This window comes from Vidua macroura, chromosome 24 (genome assembly GCF_024509145.1).
Source record: "Vidua macroura isolate BioBank_ID:100142 chromosome 24, ASM2450914v1, whole genome shotgun sequence".
Taxonomy (NCBI): domain Eukaryota; kingdom Metazoa; phylum Chordata; class Aves; order Passeriformes; family Viduidae; genus Vidua; species Vidua macroura.
This window is the reverse complement of record NC_071594.1, coordinates 6649661-6668488: the sequence shown is the minus strand read 5'-3', so window position 1 is coordinate 6668488 and position 18828 is coordinate 6649661. Positions and strand designations below refer to the sequence as shown.

At 44.1% G+C, this 18828-nt stretch overlaps 1 protein-coding gene across 1 annotated transcript; it reads left to right on the top strand.

Annotated features, from left to right (window-relative positions):
- Nucleotides 1–82: 82 nt before the first annotated feature.
- Nucleotides 83–18780, top strand: RSBN1 (round spermatid basic protein 1). Its single transcript, XM_053998286.1, has 7 exons — nt 83–434; nt 3976–4646; nt 10640–10777; nt 11186–11328; nt 12161–12328; nt 13391–13499; nt 14064–18780. The coding sequence occupies exons 1-7, from the start codon at nt 83–85 to the stop codon at nt 14523–14525; spliced, it is 2043 nt and encodes a 680-aa protein (XP_053854261.1). The 3' UTR covers nt 14526–18780.
- Nucleotides 18781–18828: the final 48 nt, after the last annotated feature.

The window sequence follows — 18828 nt, the reverse complement described above, 5'->3', positions numbered from 1 at the left end:
GTCCCAGGGTGCCCCGCGGCGGCGCGTGCGCGGCGGCGCCCGGCGCTCGGGCCATTTAAATGTGTGTGAGGGAGCCCCTGAAATGGCCGCGCAGGTCGCCGCGGTGCCGCGGGCCCCGGAGGAGCCGCCGCCGCCCTCAGCGGACCGGCCCGCCCGGCCCCGCGGGCCCCGCCGCCGGCGGGCGGCACCCGGCGAGCCGCCGGCCGCCAAGCGGGCCCGGCCGAGCCAGCCGCTGCTGGCGGGGCCCGGCCCGGCGGAGCCGCTGCCCCCGCCCGCCCTCCCCGCCGCCGCGGGGCTGTTCACGTTCTCCCCGCTCAGCCTCCCGCCGCCCGGGGAGCGCCGACACCACCACCGGCACCACGCCGAGCCCGCCGGCCACAAGGCGAGGCGCGGCAGCCCCGCGGACGGCGCGGCGGGGCGGCCCAGCCCGCGAGGTGAGCGGCGGGGGGAGCGCGGGGGTCGCGGGCCCGGCGGGTGCCCCCGGCGGGCTCGGCCGGGCGGGCGGCGGCGCCGCGCTGGAGCCCCGGGCGCACCTGTGGAGGGGAGCGGGCGGCGGCGGCGCGGCGGGCTCGGCGGCCCTGGTCCGGCCGTGTCGTGGCGGGCACGGCGGTGCCGGCCCGGGGACGGGGCGCGGGGTGGCCGCGTTGCTTTGCCGCTGTCAGAATCGCCCTCGTTCGCGCGTTCAGCGTGCAGGTGGTGTGGGAGTGAAGGCTTCCTCACCTTAACGTGCGAGGGGCTGCTGGTTTGCTGGGTTTTATTTTTAAATTTTTAATTGTTGGTTTCAATGAGTGGCCTGGAGAAGGGGTCTCGTGATTCCACACGGATATTTCCAATGCGGTTGTCAGAGGATGGTGCCAGATTATTTTCGGGGGTGCCCAGCAACAGGACAAGGCAGAATATCCATAAACTAAAACACAAGAAGTTCTTCCTCACCGTGAGGAAGAATTTCTTTCGATGAAGGGTGGCAGAGCACTGGAACAGGTGCCCACGGAGGTCCTGTCTGGAGATATTCCAAACCTGTGTCACCTGCTCCAGGTGCAGGGGGGTTTTGCTGGATGATCTGCAGAGGTCCCTTGCAGCCCGAATTATTCTGTGCTTTCTTTTATTGAAAGGCCAAAATATCTCTGGATTCTAGCGTGTGCTGTGTGTGGTTTTGGTTTTTTTTTTTTTTTTTAACAGTACAGAGCGATTGTTTTGGTTCTGCTCAGAGATTTGTTATAGTAAAAAGCTTCTTGGAGAGAACAACATAGATAAAAAATAACTGCAAAAGTACTGCAATTAAAAATATAATGTGGTGAATTATGCTTGAGGAGTGTATGGGCAGGTTTTGTGCCAAAGAAACCAAAGATGCACTTGCTTACTGAAGTCAAGAGTCTGTGGAGTAAACTCTAGGTAGGACTGTCTTAAGAACAGACAAAAGTAGTACCAGGAGAGGCTTTTCTGCACTGGTTAATGCTTCCACACCACTGTGCTTGAATAATGACTATAAAAACTTCTGATTGTAAACCTCTGCAATTTTATCAGTGTTTATCAAGCAAAAGTTTGGAGCAGTGTAACTTTGTAGACTGGAGTGTCACTGTGTCAGTTCTAACCCAGAATTAAATTAGGCCTCTTAATGAAGGCTTAAACAGCGTGGAAATGAGCATCAAAATTCCAGACTTGTAAAGGAAAGCTGTTTGCTCATGTGAAGCTCTTCACTGCCTGTCCTCAGCTGTAGGGCTAGTGCCTTTTTGGATGGGGCTGTATTTCTTTCCCTGACTATCCGTTTTTATTTTGCTGTATAATCTAATTAAATTACCTATTGCATTGACTGTGCCATGCTTATCTGTGGCCCCAGGTGACAGTGAACACCCCCACTGTTTTTACTGCTTAATAATGGTTCTGGTTCTCTTGTGGGATGTCTGATCATTTTAGAGTAGCTGAGTTATTGGCACTGCTGTCACTCTGCCTCACTGTGGAGCCCATAGTTTAGTGACCTGCCCACAGCTTCTTTGTGTTTGAGGTGCTGGAGGCCTTCTGTTTATTTAAAGGAATAATTAAAACTATATTTCCTTCAGGATTGCCAGGCATTATTGTAATGTCACTGTTTAGCTTCACTGGATACAGCAGTTACTCACTGTAACAGTGAGACTCTGCTGTGCTCAATGGATCCAGCAGCAGCCAGGGCAGCTTTCATCCTGAAAACAGACAAGTGTTCACTGGAAGCTCCCAAATGCAAGGATTCCTCTGTCTGTTATTAGGACATGGTTTCAAACAGGAAGATACTCTGAATTAAAATGCCTGAGGTTTTAAAACTATACCTAAAATCAGAAATGCTTACAATAAGAAGTCTTTAACAACCAAATGTTCTTAGAAACATACATAGGGAAGTATTCCCAGTGGTGGCATGAAATTCTTGTTTAGTTGCAGCTTGGGATCTCTGGTCCCACCAGGACAAATACCTGGTGTGTGAGTTGCACGTTTGCTCAGTGAGTAAAGCAGGGTCTGTGCTCCAGAGCCCAGTGACTGAGCAGACCGTGCACTCCTCACATCCGAGGCTTGCAGCAAACCTCATTCTAGAACCGTTTCAGTTGGCTTCCCAGAATGAGTGATACCACCCTGCTTTTCCTGGTTTCTCTGAAACGGAGAGATCAGGGCCTTTGCTGTTTGCAAGGGCTGCAGCAGCACGGTGAAAACTTGTATTTCAGGTCCTAAGACTATTGTATGAAGTGAGGATTAAGCAATCAGCTCTTTCTTTGCTCCATGAGTAACTCTGTTCCTTACTCCAGGCTGTTATGAAGGTCAGCCCTCTCCAGTAACGAGACCAAACCAGTAATGATCCAGTTAAACACTGGTTACACTGAAGAACCTGGAGCTGCCTGTGTTTATCACTACACCCTTTTTCATAAGAGTGTAACGTGGTTTTTTTTCTTTAACTTAAGTGCTCTAAGAGAATAAAGAGGGAATACCAATGTGCAGCCAGAGAAAGGAAATTTCATTAGGACAAAGCCTTGTGCTGAGGGGAAATGGTAAAACTTTAGTTACTGCATCTTCAGTCAGGTGTTGCCTTCAGCAGCAGGTTGTTCTCATCCCCACGGCTATCCTGCTAACACAGCTCCTGGAGATTTATGGGCACTGTTGGATGCAATGGTTTTTTCATTCAGGCACGTTAAAGTCTTGTCTTGGCAATTGAGTTTGTAACAGCTGGGCCATCAAAATTTCTAATTACCTTTGTCCCTTGCTAAATGTTACTTGAATTAGTTTTTATTCTTGAAAGAAGAACAACTTAAGCTATTCCATTATGCCTGACAGAACTACTTCTTCACATTTTATCTCTCATCCTTTTAGGGGTTGATTAACCTAAAAAAAAAAAAAACCAAACAACTGAAATAGGCTCTTAATTTCTTTCTCTCCATTAACTGAATCGTTAACTACAGGACTGAATCCGTTGATGTGATGATTTGGGTCCTTTAATTTTAAAAGATCAGCAATCTAAGCTTTACTTAAGTGTTTTTACTTCTAAATGTAAGTAAAGCTTGTAGCTCTTCAGTGCTACTGTTTGCTTCTGTATCTTGTATCCACAATCAGGGAAGTGTTCTGTAATGCAAGTCTTAATGTTTAAATGTTACACATACTTGTTTATCCTCTTCCCCTGTACGGCATTGCCTTAAATGTCAGAAGTTATTAATGTACTTAATTATAGATGCTCCAAACTACTGACTCCTTTTAAAGGTATTCTAATAAATCTGTTAAAAATGGAAGTATTTCTAAAATATTAAGCTAGAATTTTGGAAGATTTCCTTAATTCAAGGCTTTATTTGTATAATTATAGGTACCCTGACTTTTGATTTAATTATACAACCAAAAATGCAATGTTTTACAACTGGTCAGTCTCCCTGGGAATAGATGGCTTCAGCAAGTGAGTGGCCTGAATTCTTTTGGGGTGAATATGCTGCAACTGCAGAACTCTAATCTTCTCTTTATTGTTGCTGCCAGAAACTCCAGATGAAAATGGCAAAAGCCAGCGAGCTGACAGTCTTATTATGAAGAAGATAAAGAAAAAAAAGAAAAAGAAACACCGGGAAGATGTGAGGGGAAAACGCCTGAAGATGTACAACAAAGAGGTGCAGACAGTGTGTGCTGGGCTCACTCGCATCGACAAGGAGACTCTGTCTCAAGGACAGTGTGACAACCTGGAAATGAACAAGGAATCCTTCAGGTACCTGAAGGATGAGCAGCTGTGCAGGCTGAACTTGGGCATGCAGGAATACCGGATACCCCAGGGAGTACAAACCCCCTTTGTGACACACCAGGAGCACTCTGTCCGCAGCAGCTTCCTGAAGACTGGCACTAAATTCAGTAACTTCATTCACGAGGAGCATCAGTCCAATGGAGGTGCCCTGGTCCTGCATGCTTACATGGATGAACTCTCATTTTTGTCTCCAGTGGAGATGGAGAGATTTGCAGAAGAGTTTCTTGCGTTGTCGTTCAGTGAAAATGATAAAAATGCAGCTTACTATGCTTTAGCCATAGTGCACGGAGCAGCTGCCTATTTACCAGACTTCCTGGATTACTTTGCTTTTAACTTTCCAAACACTCCAGTGAAAATGGAAATTTTGGGCAAGAAGGATATTGAAACAACAACAATTTCAAATTTTCACTCTCAGGTAAGAACTATTCAAATGCATAAATGTTGCACAATACCTAGATTTGATTAATCTCAGTAACCCAGAGCAGACATGATTTAAAATAGGCAAGTCACAAATGTATTTTCTGAGCAGATGAAGAAAGGTGATATTAGAACTAATGTGCTGTGTATTCCTGCTTCTGCTCAGAGCTTTTCTGTGCTCCCTGGTAGCTGGTGAATCACACATCAGACACTGCTACCTCTGACCTGAGGGAAGATCTGCACTGAGCATCTTTTTCTTCTAAACCTGGGAAAACACTGAGATTGTTCAAAACAACAGCCAAGTCTGTGCCAAGAATTGCATAGACTGCAAATGTTAACACTGCTTTTCTAGTCAACAGAGCTGGGGTTTTTGGGGTCTTGGGGTTTTGTTACTTTTCATGTTTCCGTATATCTGTTTCACAAGGTTTTTAACATCTTAATTCCCTCAGTACTTTATGCTGACTAAACTTTCTAACTTGTCAGTGGTTAGAGGATCTTTTTAATTGCCTTTGAAGAGGAGCTTCATTTTATTTACTCCCTCGGTTTCCATGGTAGGCTTAAACTAGTTTAAATTCTGAAACTGTATCTCCATGTAACTTAAATGGATGCAACAGTAAAAACTAAGCTAATTTTAAGATTTCCGTATGAAAGTCTCTTGGATTTTAGTAGTGATCAAACTCGGAAGTATCTATGAGTATACCACAAGATTACAGCTTAGATAAAATTCTTTTTAATGGAATAAAGCTTCTTTCTGTTTAGTCTGAGAATGGATCCCAACTGCTGATTACCTTTAAGGTCTTTACTTGAGACATTAATTACATTTACTAGTTCACCTGTTGGGAGGCTACATCTGAAACTCTGTAGTGGAGTTCAGTATGATAGGAGCACACCTTTAACAACAGACTTTGGAGTGTTAGTGCTTATGGATGGGCTGTTTGGATCTCTGCAGGGTTTACCAAATGCTTAGAAGCAAGATTTGCACTGGAAAAACAATTACTGCTTTACAGAAAGTTACTGCATGGTTGCTGTGGAGACTTTGAATAGCATTTAATTAATAATTCTGTTACTTGGCTCTTTATTTGGCAGTGTTTTGCTGCTGCAGCACTTATTTTAACCAGCTTCTGTTTCTTGGTGCAGGTAATTCATGTTGACAGAGCTGTGTCTGGGTGCAGAGCACCCCAAAACAATCTCTGAGCGTATGAACCACTGCTGTGGGCAATAGCACTTCTGCACTGCACACACCTGCGTGCTGCAGATGTGAAATGTGTCCACAGGTCAGGCTTCAAAGTCTTCTGTGTTAGTCATTTATCTGTGTTCTTTAGTGTCCTGATTGCATTCTGGCTTGAGTACAAGCTTGACCCCTGAAGTGGCTAAACAGAGTCTCCAGAATGTTTAACAATTGCATTTTTTCTCAGTGAATGTCCTGTGAACACGAATACTGGCACTATAAATACACGTGAGAAATGTATGGTAATAAATAAGAGGCTTTGCTGGGTTATAGTCTGCTGGTACTTCAATTAATTCTATTTTAAGTACTGTCTAAACTTGATTAAGATTGAGTCATGACATAAGGTTCAGTTGGTCTAAACCCAGCTCCAGCATGACCTGGTTAATCCTCTCTGGCTGAAGTGTGTTAGTGCAGCTCTCCCTCAGCAAACAGAGCAGGGGAGCTGTCACAGGCAGCTGGAGCTGGGCTCTTCAGGGAATACAGATGATGGAAAAGCTGGAGAAACATAGAAATTGGTGGTGGGTTCACCCAAGTTTTGCAGGCTGTCTTGTCTTGGAATGGAGAAGGCTGCAGTGCCCTGCTCTGGGGGTGATGAACCTGGCTGTTGTGCTGCTGTTCCTTGGCAGCTCTGGGGAAGTTTGAACAGATTGGCCAAGCTTCACTTTTCACCCTTCTGTGAGAGAATGGTACAGTACAGAAGCACTTCATACTCGTGCTTTTGCAGATTAAACATGTTGCACTATTGTATGCTGTAACACTCGTTATTTCTAATTAAGTTGCCTCCATTCTGGGTTCCTTCTCTGTGCATGAGTTTGTTTGCTGCACTGACTGTGCCAAGGGGTTTGGGGGCTTTAGGGAGTCTTGAATCCTGAAGATTCAGTGTTCAGAAATCAAAATTTGTTCTGTAAATGGCAAGTTAATGTGACCTTTGGCTCGCACGACGTTCAACTGGTTTGTGTTTTTAGAGAAACTGAATTGTAGTATTCAAAATAAGGACTTTAATCTGAAGGACTTGGTAAATCTAGTGATAATTAACTGCCTTGCAAGGTGAATCCCTTTGTTCTCAGGGCAGTGAGTTTATAGCAAAGCACTCCAATGTGTATTTGTTACATAAATGTTTGGTTTCAGTATCTTAAAATAATCAAGCTTTAGTGTCCTGAGGACTTTTTTCCTGCATTGGCTCTCATTGGTTCTAATACTCCAATGCTGGAGCTCAGCTTTAGTGTGGAGCTGTTCACTTGGGCTGAGAGCTTTCAAGACTCAAATCAGTGAGCAGAAATTTGTAAGCTTTCCTCACATAAGGGCACACTTTAATTTGGAAGCTCTTTGCAGTGCAGCTAGAATGAACTCTTATTTTCCTTATCACTTGTTTCAGTACAACTGCTTCCACTCAGTGAATGGGAATATATTTAGAGTTTAAAAAAAACACTTCTTTTTTTCCCCAACTGATCAACTTGCCTGATGAATTCTCTCTCTGATTCAAAGAACAGTTACACTGTCACAGAGGGTGTGTGGGGGTTCTGGGAAGAGGCCAGGAAAGAGAATTGGGGAAGTAGGTTTTGCATAAGCTGCTCTTCCTTCTGGGAAGAATGTGGGAGAAGCAGCCAACAGGTGATAACTGGGTAAGTTTTCTTACTCCTGCTGTTCAGAATAGGTTACTCTGTTCCTGACAGCTTTGGTTCATGAACCACATCACAGTTTGATTGTCTGCCCCATGTGAACTTCTCTGATTCTGGAAGGGCAATTTCTGGTTTTTTAACAGTAGGTATCAAAGTATGAAATGGAGAAATTGTGCGTCTGTACTGCATCCTTCACTTGGTTTGTCACTAAAGCCATATAAACAATGCCCAGTGGTCCTGCACTATGTCAGATTTTAGTCAAGCATGTCACCCTTGCTGTGCCTCCTTGTCCTTCAGCAGGAGCCAGCCTTGTGCTCTTGCTTTCTTCTTGTAGCCAAGGTTTTGTGTGGTTGGTTTTATAGCTGACTTGGCATGCTGAAATATTGTTGCTGTCAACTGATTCATGCTTTTCTTGCAACTGGAGAGAAACTTCAGAGACTTAACCTCATTTGTCTCCAGCTGATGCCTCATCTGTGTGTCCTCTTCTCCTCCTGTGCTGCTCACTTAACCCGTGGTGAGGCTGGGGTGCCTCAGGAGCATGCAAATAAACACCAGCTCCGAGCCTCTGACAGGAAACACTGCCTGTCTGCTTCTGTTCTCACCCCAGTGTGGGAAACACTGATAGGCACATGGTGCAGCCGAGAGAAAATGTCTCCATGAGCACTGGAGCTAATTATAAACGTGCCCATAACTCAGTGGCAGTGTTGGCGTGTGGAGCAGGGGGTGCACACAGCAGTGATGCCTGGGTGGCATTTGAAAGGGCACAGGCTGCCTGAGCAGTCTTACTGGCCCCATTGTCCTTTTGCAACAGTAAAAACAGTGGCAGTGACTGCTTGCGATCCACTGCTGCTTTTAAAGCAGCACAGGGAACAAATTATAGCAAGGGAGGTGCTGTGGTAATAAGTTACTGACTTCTGGCAGCCGTGTGAACTGGAGTGACCCTGGCTAAATTCCTAAACAAGAGTGGAACTTTAAACAAAAATAAAAATCACTGAGAGACGTCCTCATGGATTATAATGAAGTGACTTCAGCTATTTCATCATCTCAGCTTTCTTCCCTGCAATGAGGGGTGCACACAGGTGACTGTGGAGTGAACAGAGCTCAGAGGGAATCTGGAGCACCTGGGGAATGAAAGGCCAAAGCAGCTTGCAGTGCAGCAAGCAGGGTGCTTACTCATGGACCACTAAACCACCCAGTTGTAAAGGGAGAGAAAGGTGCCTGTTCTTTCAGATGTTCATTGCATCATATTGTTGAGACCACTGGCCTAACCAGTGTTTGCTGCTCAGAAGGAATTAAGAATGAGTGAGCTGCTGTGAAGAAGTTTTTTATGGCATATTGAACTAGTAGACTACATCCCCTGTGATTGAGGTGCTTGAGATGAATAATACAGCCTGCTGGGGATTGCCGTGGGTTGGTGCATGTTGTCAGTGTAAACATGTCCTGGGTTTAATTCTCAAGTGTGTATATTCCTTTAGTTTATATTAAAAACTAGCAAAGCATTGAAATCCAGTGTTTCCCTAAAGTATTTCTTCTGTTTGCTTTCTAAGTCCTGAGTTCTTGTCTATTTTTCCATTGTTCCAGTGCATTTAAAAAAAAAAAACAAAGTTAAAGCTTCTAATTTTTCATTTCCTTTGAAAACATTACAAGGAAAAGCTGCATATGGAATTATAATTCATTTAAACTCATGACAAACACCTGTAAAATACTAGTGACTCTCACCAGGTGGTTTCAGTAGCACAGAACTCATCTGGAAGGAGTCTGTCTCCACTGACGTGAACAGTGCCAGGCAGTTAAACTTCACTGGATGAGGACCAGAGCACTTCAGTCCTTAGTTCTTCTGTAGATGCACAGAACAAAAATATTGCTGTGGTGTTCCAATGCTCCTGCTCTGAACTGCATTCAGCAAATAGAGTGAGCTAAGTTTGTATATTTGTGAAATATCTATGTCTGCTACTGGAGGATAAAATTGCAGCAGTAATTCTATTCTTCCTTTATTAGTCTCTCCTAATTTACCCTTAATAACTGCATGGAGTAGCTTAATGACACTTGGTTTGCTGGCTAAACATGCAAAACTGAAACTAGACTTAAAGCTAAGCTGCTATGTCCATGTATCTGTAAGTGGAGTTCTAAAATGCATCACACTGGGTGAACATCACTAAAACTGCACATTTACCAATAATTGTCTGTAGTGTCCCACCACTCAGCCATGGAGAACAGCTGGAGGTTTTCACCCCTGGAACACCGAAGGGTGGTGGAAGGCTGGGGCTCAGACACAGCTGAGTGTGCAAAGCACACTTGTGCTCTGTAGAACTTGTGCTCTGTAACATCAGTTAGCTGAGGCGTCTGCACAGAACCTCCTTGGAGGCCATATGGCACGTTCCAGCTGCAGTCCATAGGCTGAGGCTACAGAACACTGGAGTCTTCCAGTGCCTCTCCTCTGGGAACAGGAAATTAGCAAGAGAAGTTTCCAGATGACCCAGCAAAGTGGGACAGTCTGTGTTCTAGAGGATGTCCACGAGCTGAGAGATTAAAGCGTTTCTGACCCCAGCACTGGCAGCAGGTTCTGCTGCAACTAAAATTCTTCTCCGTGAGCACTGGCTTTCCAGCTAAACCCCTCATTTCATCTGTTTTTTTGTCCAATTTCCTGTGTATATGATCACCAGAACCACTGCGTGAAAGACCCTGAGGTTTTTCACTTCAGTCCCAGGGGAAGGACCTCAGGGGCAGGACTGAACTGAGGAATGTGCATATCCCAGGAGCATCCGGTTTGAAATGCAGAAGCAAAAGTCCAAATGCACAAACTAGTGGAGAGTTGAAGCTTGCTGGTGAAAGACTGAGTCACAATGAAACCTTGTGTGGTTGTTTTCTCAAGTCAGCCTGAAAGTGCTGAATTGTTCCTGAATTAGTCAAATATTCACTTGCTGTTATTCAGACTCCAGAAGGATTTCCTGTCAGGAGTACAGGCAGGAGCCTTTTCTTTCTCTTCTGTTCTAAACAGTCCCTGTGTGTATTGCTAAGGCACATCTGCTGAAACAGATGTAGATGAGTCCAAGATTGCTCCCAGCTGTGTTAGATCAGTCACTTTTATCCTCCTGTGAGAGAACTAAAGCTGTGGTGCTGTTGTGTCTCCTGTCTGGCGCTCAGGTCAATCGGACGTACTGCTGTGGCACCTACAGAGCAGGACCCATGCGCCAGATCAGCCTCGTGGGAGCAGTGGATGAAGAAGTGGGGGACTACTTCCCAGAATTCCTAGATATGTTGGAAGAATCTCCATTTCTTAGAGTAAGCAGTAACTTGTGATGTGTTCAGAGCACTGTAGATATTTAAGCAATTGTTAGGTTTCCAAGTAATTAGAAACTGTAAGGTATTTCCCTTATTGATGTGCTTATTTGGGCTACTGAGGTTCATTCTTTCCTGTATCCAATTGAAAGGCATGGAATGAGGTGCCTAATTAAAAATAAGTTTATTATATATACTTGCACTACATGCACTTCTGCTTCCCTAAGAACTGTGCTTGATAAAATTAGCTTGGAATATCTTTTACCTCTCAAACTTACTTCGTTTCTATAAAATTCTTTTGACAGCAGATTTGAACCAGTTTTACCAAAGGCATCATCTAATTTTTCTATCTCACCCAGTGTTTTGTGTTATGTGTGTTTTGTGGGTTGTTTTGTTCCTGTTTTCTTTTAGATGACTTTGCCCTGGGGGACTCTTTCCAGTCTCAGACTGCAGTGCAGGTCCCAGAGTGACGATGGGCCCATCATGTGGGTGAGGCCGGGAGAGCAGATGATCCCCACAGCTGATATGCCAAAATCACCCTTCAAACGGCGCCGGTAAGGTTGGGGTTCCTTTTGTACTCGAGGTAAAACATTGCAGTTAGGTCTGTGTCAGATTTGAGAACAACAGCACAGTACTTGATGTAACTGGCTCTTCAGAGGGCTAATTCACATTTAAGTTTCACTTTCACTTTGTTTCAAATTGGCTCAGCTGACAAAGCAAATGTTACCCTTGATGGTTGTTTTATTTCACTACTTCTGACAGTATCTTTCAGTACTTCTCACATATCCTAGATCAGTGCTTTAAGGTTAAAACCTCTTTTTATTATCCTGCAGACTTAGTTCCTCTTATTTCTGTGGTGAGGGCGGGTGGAGTGCTGTAAAACAGTAGAGATCCTTCTGCTGCTGGTGCTGCCTTCTAATGTCAGTGCTAAAGCACTTCTAACACTGCCTGCCCAGAAATTATTGTGTATTCCTGCTTTCTGCCTCTGAAAGAGTGCTCTAAAACAAATTTCAGGAGATTTGGAAGCATATTTTAGTTGTCATTTCAAGAAGAATATTTGGATGTACTCCCAAATAACTGAAGCTCAGTTTCTGTAAGATAGCTCTATTTTACATACTGGTACATTCTTGGAGGAAGTCTTTCAGCACAAGTGAACACAAAAATTATGTGATTTTATTTGTTTTGTAAATTTTGATCCTATAACCTGAATTGTACTTTGCTGATTTTGTTTTGATCTTTCACCAAATCAACACCTAGAAAAAATCGGAGGGAAGTGCTTTGTTCCCTTGAAGCCTGCAGCACCCGGAATTTGAGGATTATTTCAGTGCAAACATTAATTTTTGAGCAGCAGGGACATTTTTAGTGTGTGTTTTTCTGCCGTTGCAGGTCCATGAACGAGATCAAGAACCTGCAGTACCTACCTCGGACCAGCGAGCCCCGCGAGGTCCTGTTTGAGGACAGGACCAGAGCTCACGCCGACCACGTGGGGCAGGGCTTTGACTGGCAGAGCACAGCTGCTGTCGGGGTGCTCAAGGCTGTGCAGTTTGGGGAATGGTAAGTTGCTGCTGGGGTGCAGCACTTTTTTCCTAAAAAAAAAAAAAAAAAAAAAAAAAAAAAAAAATTCCTTGCAAAATAAATCTAATCAGAAATGGTTTAAACCCTATAATGTGACAGTGGCTGGAATTGTCTGCCCAGGGAGGTGGTGGAGTCACTGGATGTGTTTAAAAATAAAGTCTGGACGTGGCACTCAGTGCCATGGTTTAGTTGATGAGGAGGTGTTAGGTCATAGGTCTTAAAGGTCTTTTCCAACCTAGTTCATTCTGTGGCTCAAAAGCTGCACAGAGCTGAAAACCTCAAGCTGTGTCCCTCCTATTTTTCCATCTTGAGGCAGTAAAAAATTTGGAACAGCAGCTTGCAGAATATTTTAGTGATATACAAAAGCCTTAAACTTGGACCATCATCCTTGATTATTCTTTTCCTGAGCAGGTATATTAATTCTAGCTTTTGTAACTGTAGTCTAAGAGCTCAGTGTAATTAATTTCACAGCTGCAGTGCTTTCTCAGGTCATGTACCCAGGATATTGCTGTTGACTTTGCAGAGAAACTGGACTTGCATCATTGTAATAGCTAGAAATTACATTAGAAATTGGACAGCATCATTAGCATTAGAATAAATGATGCCAATATTTCCTATGCTGTTGAATAAAACTCCTCACTGCTTCAACTTCAGTGTTACTTTGTAATTTTGCATTTTTCCCTTAACGCAGAATTATTCTATCCAATTATAGAATGGAAGAATTGAGGCAAGTAGTGATTCCTACAACACTGAGAACTTTGACAGTGGCAGTTTGAACCTGGTTCTCAGGGTTTTCAGTGTATTGTCCATGCAGACATCCCTTCTGTTGTGAATGCAGCAAAAATTGAGAAAGAAAAAAGGGAAATATATGAATTATACCTCTTTTTTAAAATAATACACTATTGAGAAGTGTTGGGACTTTGTGCACAGTGTAACACTCAGGCAGGCCATTGGTTCAGTGAAGCTTTCTGCTGGGAAGAGTTGGACTGCTCTGTAACTCAAATACTTCAAAAATTCCTGGAATTCTCTTTTTTTTTCTAGGAGTGACCAGCCTCGTATAACCAAAGATGTGGTTTGTTTTCATGCTGAAGACTTCACTGATGTTGTGCAGAGACTTCAGCTGGACCTGCATGAACCTCCAGTGTCACAGGTATCAAATCTGCCCTCGTGACAGCTCCTTCCTGGTGTTTTGGGAGGAGTTTCTGACAGATCCCAGCTTCTCCCTAAAGTCAGCCCTTTTGTATCCCCTCAGTTCTCAGCTCTCTTGGGTAAATTTCCTTGTGTTTCAGGATAAAATAGTTCAGTTGGAAGGGACCTTTTTCTTTTCCTTTCCCCCAAGCTGGGGTTCTTGCTGCGAGTCCCAGCATGTGCTACAGAAACAATCTATTGATTAATCCTTATGTGCCTGTTCCTGCTTTTTCTGATGTTGTCTTAGGCTATGGAAACATCTAAACTCAGTCCTGTCAGCCCAAACAATGCAGCCCATTGTTGTTGTTTTTAACTGTAACTATAGAAACCTCTTCATTCTCCTCTCAAGATGTCCTCTCAAGACACCAGAGAAATTGTATTTTTAAAGCCCAGTTCTCTTTTGAATTTGAAGTTTTACCCATGAAACAGAGACATTCTGATTTAGACATGAATTCACTTGAAAATAGGAAGATGCTGAGATGTTTGAAGAGTTTACCACTAACTTTCCCATCTCTCCTTCTCCCAGTGTGTTCAATGGGTGGACGAAGCCAAACTAAACCAAATGAGACGGGAAGGCATTCGCTATGCTAGGATTCAGCTGTGTGACAATGACATCTACTTCATCCCTAGAAATGTCATTCATCAGTTCAAAACAGTGTCAGCAGTCTGCAGCTTAGCCTGGCACATCAGACTCAAACAGTATCACCCCGTGGGGGAGACTTCTCCAAAAGCAGAAAGCAATTCAAGCCTGAACAGTGATGTTCCTGGAAACGCAGAGGCAGAAGGTGAACCCCAAGGAGTGAGTGTAAAAACAGAGTCTGAAGAACCAGGTATAGAAATTCAGCTTACCCCAGGGGTGCTCTCCTCCTCTGTTTCTTCAATATCAGGACTTGTGCAACCAGATCAGGTGGCGCAGCCCCTTCCAGGTTTTAAAATAGAGTCTGATCAGCAACACAATCCACAGGATCATGCAGGCTCTTCTGTCTGATATGTATATATTCAAACATTTTTTAAACAACTTTTTAAAATTTTGATGTGAAGTTATAGTTTTATAACTGGCTTATGTTTTATTGGAGAAATCTTGCCTATAATTCTATAAAGAAAGGTGACATTCCAAAATGTCAAGCATATCTTTTTTACACAGATTATGCAAAATTCAAGTTGTATTTTAACCCCTTAGTACAACCTGTAACAGTGGTCTACCACTTCTTTCTGTTTAAGTAAAGAGATGTTGAATATCTTCTCAAAGTCAGATTGAAATTCCTCCAGGAATATGAAATGATTGAGCTCCATTGGTCAGTGTTATTTCCCTACTTTTACTTTATCTCTAATCTTCACCAGAAAGTGATGCTTTTGTAGAAGACTTGCAAAGTGATTTCCCCATCTCATTTTAATTGCTTAAAAAAGTAAAAAAAAAAAAAAAAGAAAAAAAAAAAGAAAAAAGAAAAAAAATAGAGAAAGCACAGCACTTTTGATGATTTGTGGAATTTTTGGTATGTCTGTTCTTGACATGTTGGTTTATATACAAGCTATAGAAATTGATGTTTCTTACAGTTCCTGCAAGGGTGACCTGTACAAAGAACTGAAGCAAGTGTCTGATTCCTGTTGAAATGCAATGACTTACTGACCTAACACTTCTCATAGCACTGCTTATGTTGTTTGGTGTGGGGGTTTTTGCTTCCAAAATACATCTTCCCTGAATGTGATAAATGCTAGTGTCAAAATTAGAGAACCTCTTGGTAGTCTTGTGGAGGAAACTGCTATCTTTGAGCACTTTAAGGCTTTAAAATACTTAACCAACTTGGCAGCTTGTTTTGATCGGGTCGTAACGTGTCCAATGGATCCACACTTTCCCTTGTACTGATGCACTTAATAGAATAAGCATTGAGCTGATACCTGACTTCCTAGAATAAGGACAGCCTTACTGTGTAAGTTCTGTATTAGTATTTCACAATAAAAAGTATTTTGGCGTTGGACTGCTTTTTCCATGTGTAGCTCCTGGGTGCCCAGTTACTGTGGAAAAATCAGCAGCACGTGCTCAATGTGTAGAGTGTCAGCTATCAACAGTCTTTAAACAATCTTTCAATATTTCTGGATGTTAACGTGTAACCTGTATTTGACTTTCACTCACCCCATTTATTACTGCCCTTTCCAGTCATCAAAAGGAAAAGTCCCTTTTCCCTCTCCCTCTCCCCTCCCCACATTTAGAGTACAAGTTGGGGTTTGGTGCAACTTAAGCTGTCTCCAGATAACTTTATTTGTTCTAATCCTCACTGGGGTAGGAAAGATTTGAAACACTATGTTAGACTAGACAAAAGCAAAGATGCTGTGTTAGTTCTGGATGCATCTTTTTAATATCAATTATTACTCTTCTCTTTATAAGGGTCTCTAAAATATGTTACTCTATTATAAATCTTACTTTGTGCAATATTGTTTGTGTAGGCTTTTATATACATATTAGCACCTCAGTGTAGAGGTCACTATTTTAAACTGATAGAGAAATAATCCTCAGAAGATACTGCAGTGATTAGTTAGAACCTGTATTACTCCTTATGTGTATGTATGTATTGTCTTCGGTACAAAAATGAGGACTAGGAAATATTTCAATTTAAAACTAATTTACAGATTGAAGTGGTAGTGACTCGTTTAGTAATCTGTGTAAATAAGGTGTTAGAATGGAAAGCTTTTATGATGAGAAGTAATGTGATTCATGCAGGGGTGTAATTTAATCTTAGCAGAAATTCTAGATGACTCGGCGCGGCTCAGAGACGAGCCGTCAGTTCTCTGGTGGGTTTTTTCCACTTTTTATGTTGAGAGGAATTTCATAGCTTTAAGGGTTGTGCAAAGTAAAATTCCTCACAGGCAATAGTGGTTTCAGTTCATCCTTCACATTCAAAGATTCCCCAGGGGTGTTCTTTCCTTTTGACCAAGTCTGCGAGTCTTCCACGTGCCCGTTCCGCCTCTCCCTGCTGCTCCCTGCCCGTCCCCGGCAGCCAGCACTGATCACTCAGGAACTGTCACACCTGCAGGGCCCACAGGAGCCTGCAGAGGCAGAGCAAACAGGGGGAGAGCCCCCGTGCACCAACCTGTCTGGTTATTGGGAAAATTGGAATGGAATGAAGGGAGAATCTCTTTGGAAGTCCTCTGTAAATTCTAATAGCACGTTTTCAAGTGGATGAAGGAAGACTAGGGTGGTCTGTGCTACTTTCCAAGCTGTAGCTTTAGTGAAATCTGTGACAACAGCCTGAAGTCCCTGGAAAATGCTCTGACTTCCTCTTGCATGGAGGGACACGACCAATAGCATCATGCTCTCTGTGCTCTGCTCAGTTCCTAATTTAAAACCTAATGTCAGATTTAAATGCACATAAATAAAGGTATCTTTGAATGACCTGAACGTTGCTGATGCTATCCTATTTTGGAAGACTGAGGGAGAGAGGAACAAGCTGTTTGAGAATCTCTTACTAAATCCATGCTCAGCTTTGCTGTGCTTTAACCAATCTGGCAGACTTTCAAATCCCACCTCAGCTCTGGATGTAAAGTGTGAGGGGGATTGCTTGGGAAGCTGCTCACTCCCCAGCCATTGCTTCAGTTGCACAGAACAAAGCCTTGATGGGACAAATGCAAATGTTTTCCAGCCCAAGACCTGTAGAGCACTGATTTTTTTAATGAACTAGAGCAGTTTAGAGAGGAAGTAACACTTAATGTTTGAGCAGAACAAATCCAGTAAATACTTCTGAATATCTCACGTTAAATAGCTGCTGTTTGAATTTCTCCAAGATTTCCTAAAGCAGGCTCCTTAATGAGTTAATCACCTTTGACTTGATGTGATTTTTTGAGCCGCATTTGATGGCTTGTTCTAAGGCTGAGGAAGGTGGGGCTGTTCAGTGTGGCCACCTCACAGCCCCTTGAGGATCTGCAGGGCTGCAGCTGCAGAGGGGCTGTGCAGCAGGAGCTGGGTGACAGGACAAGGGGAATGGGTACAAATCAAAGAGGAGGAATTTAGGTTAAAGAAATGTGATGGGTGGTGAGGAGCTGGTTGCCCAGGGAGGCTGTGGATGCCCCAACCCAGGAAGTTTTCAAAGCCAGGTTGGGCAGCCTGGCCCAGCCAGAGGTGTCCCTGCACATGGCAGGGAGTTGGGGCTGGATGATTTTTAAGGTCCATTCCAACACCTCAACATTCTGTTACTCCCAGTGGAAAGCAGATACAGGACAGTTCCTAAATACAAATGTGCTGGCCAGTTCTGCAAATCCTCAATGCTCCATTTGTGAGGATCTGCTCTGTGGTGTGTGTCAGGTAGAACATACTCCAGCTTTGTGCTGGGGACAGCTGTCACTGACCAAGTGCTCTGTCTGTGAAACAGAACTGAGGCTTAGGCTCGACTTTAAATCAAGTGCTGGTGACTAAAACATCCCAGGGATGAAGTGGCTCAGCTGTGCTGGAGATGGACTGGCAAATGCAGTGTGAAGCTGACCTGGCAGCTGGCTTTGCTTTCCTCTCTCCTCTGGACCAGCTCCAGGTCGCTGTGTGCAGCATCCTGCAGGTTCTGCTCCACCCGCTGTCCCCAGGGGACTCCAAGGGACGCTTTTCACGGGCTCTGCTGTGCTCTGCCAGGTTTCCCGTGTGTGCCAGGTCAGTTCCCCTGGACAAGGCAAATTGGCAGAGCTTTCCACGAGTCCTTCACCGCCCGTGCCCGGCCCGCTTTGGGCTTTGGGCTTTGGGCTTTGGGCTGGGCATGAGCCGCGAGCTGAACTCTGCAGTTGCAGTTCCCAGCAGTGCTGAGCCCGGGGGGATCCTTCCCTGTCCCCCAGAGCCTGTGCTGTCCCTTCCCGTGGGCTCCGAGCAGTGGCCAGGGCACCCCGAGCATTCAAACACCCGCTTTTCCTGATTTCTCTGTACAACATGTAAAGATACCGACTCCTGTATTGCTGTTTCGTGATTTCATTTGATTTGATTGGCAGCTACGATTATTTTTTTCTGTGGTTTTAATTTATCTAAGGTCTCTGCCTCCAGAGGACGTGTACAATTGCCTGGACGACTGTTTGCTTTGTGCGGCCTTAGTGTATTTATTGACATTCGCGCGTGTGCGGGGGCGGCCCCGCGCCCCCCCGCGCTGTCGGTAGCTGACTGTACACCAGTGTCAAACTGTTAAGCTATTTCTTTGTAAAATAGTCCTGCGGAATGCATAGAATTTTTTTCCTGTAAAGTATTTTTTTAATAAACAAAAGTCTGATTTTGTCCTTTACCCGCCTGGGCGCTTCTTTCCTCTGCGGCTTGTGGGGAGGGAGGGGGG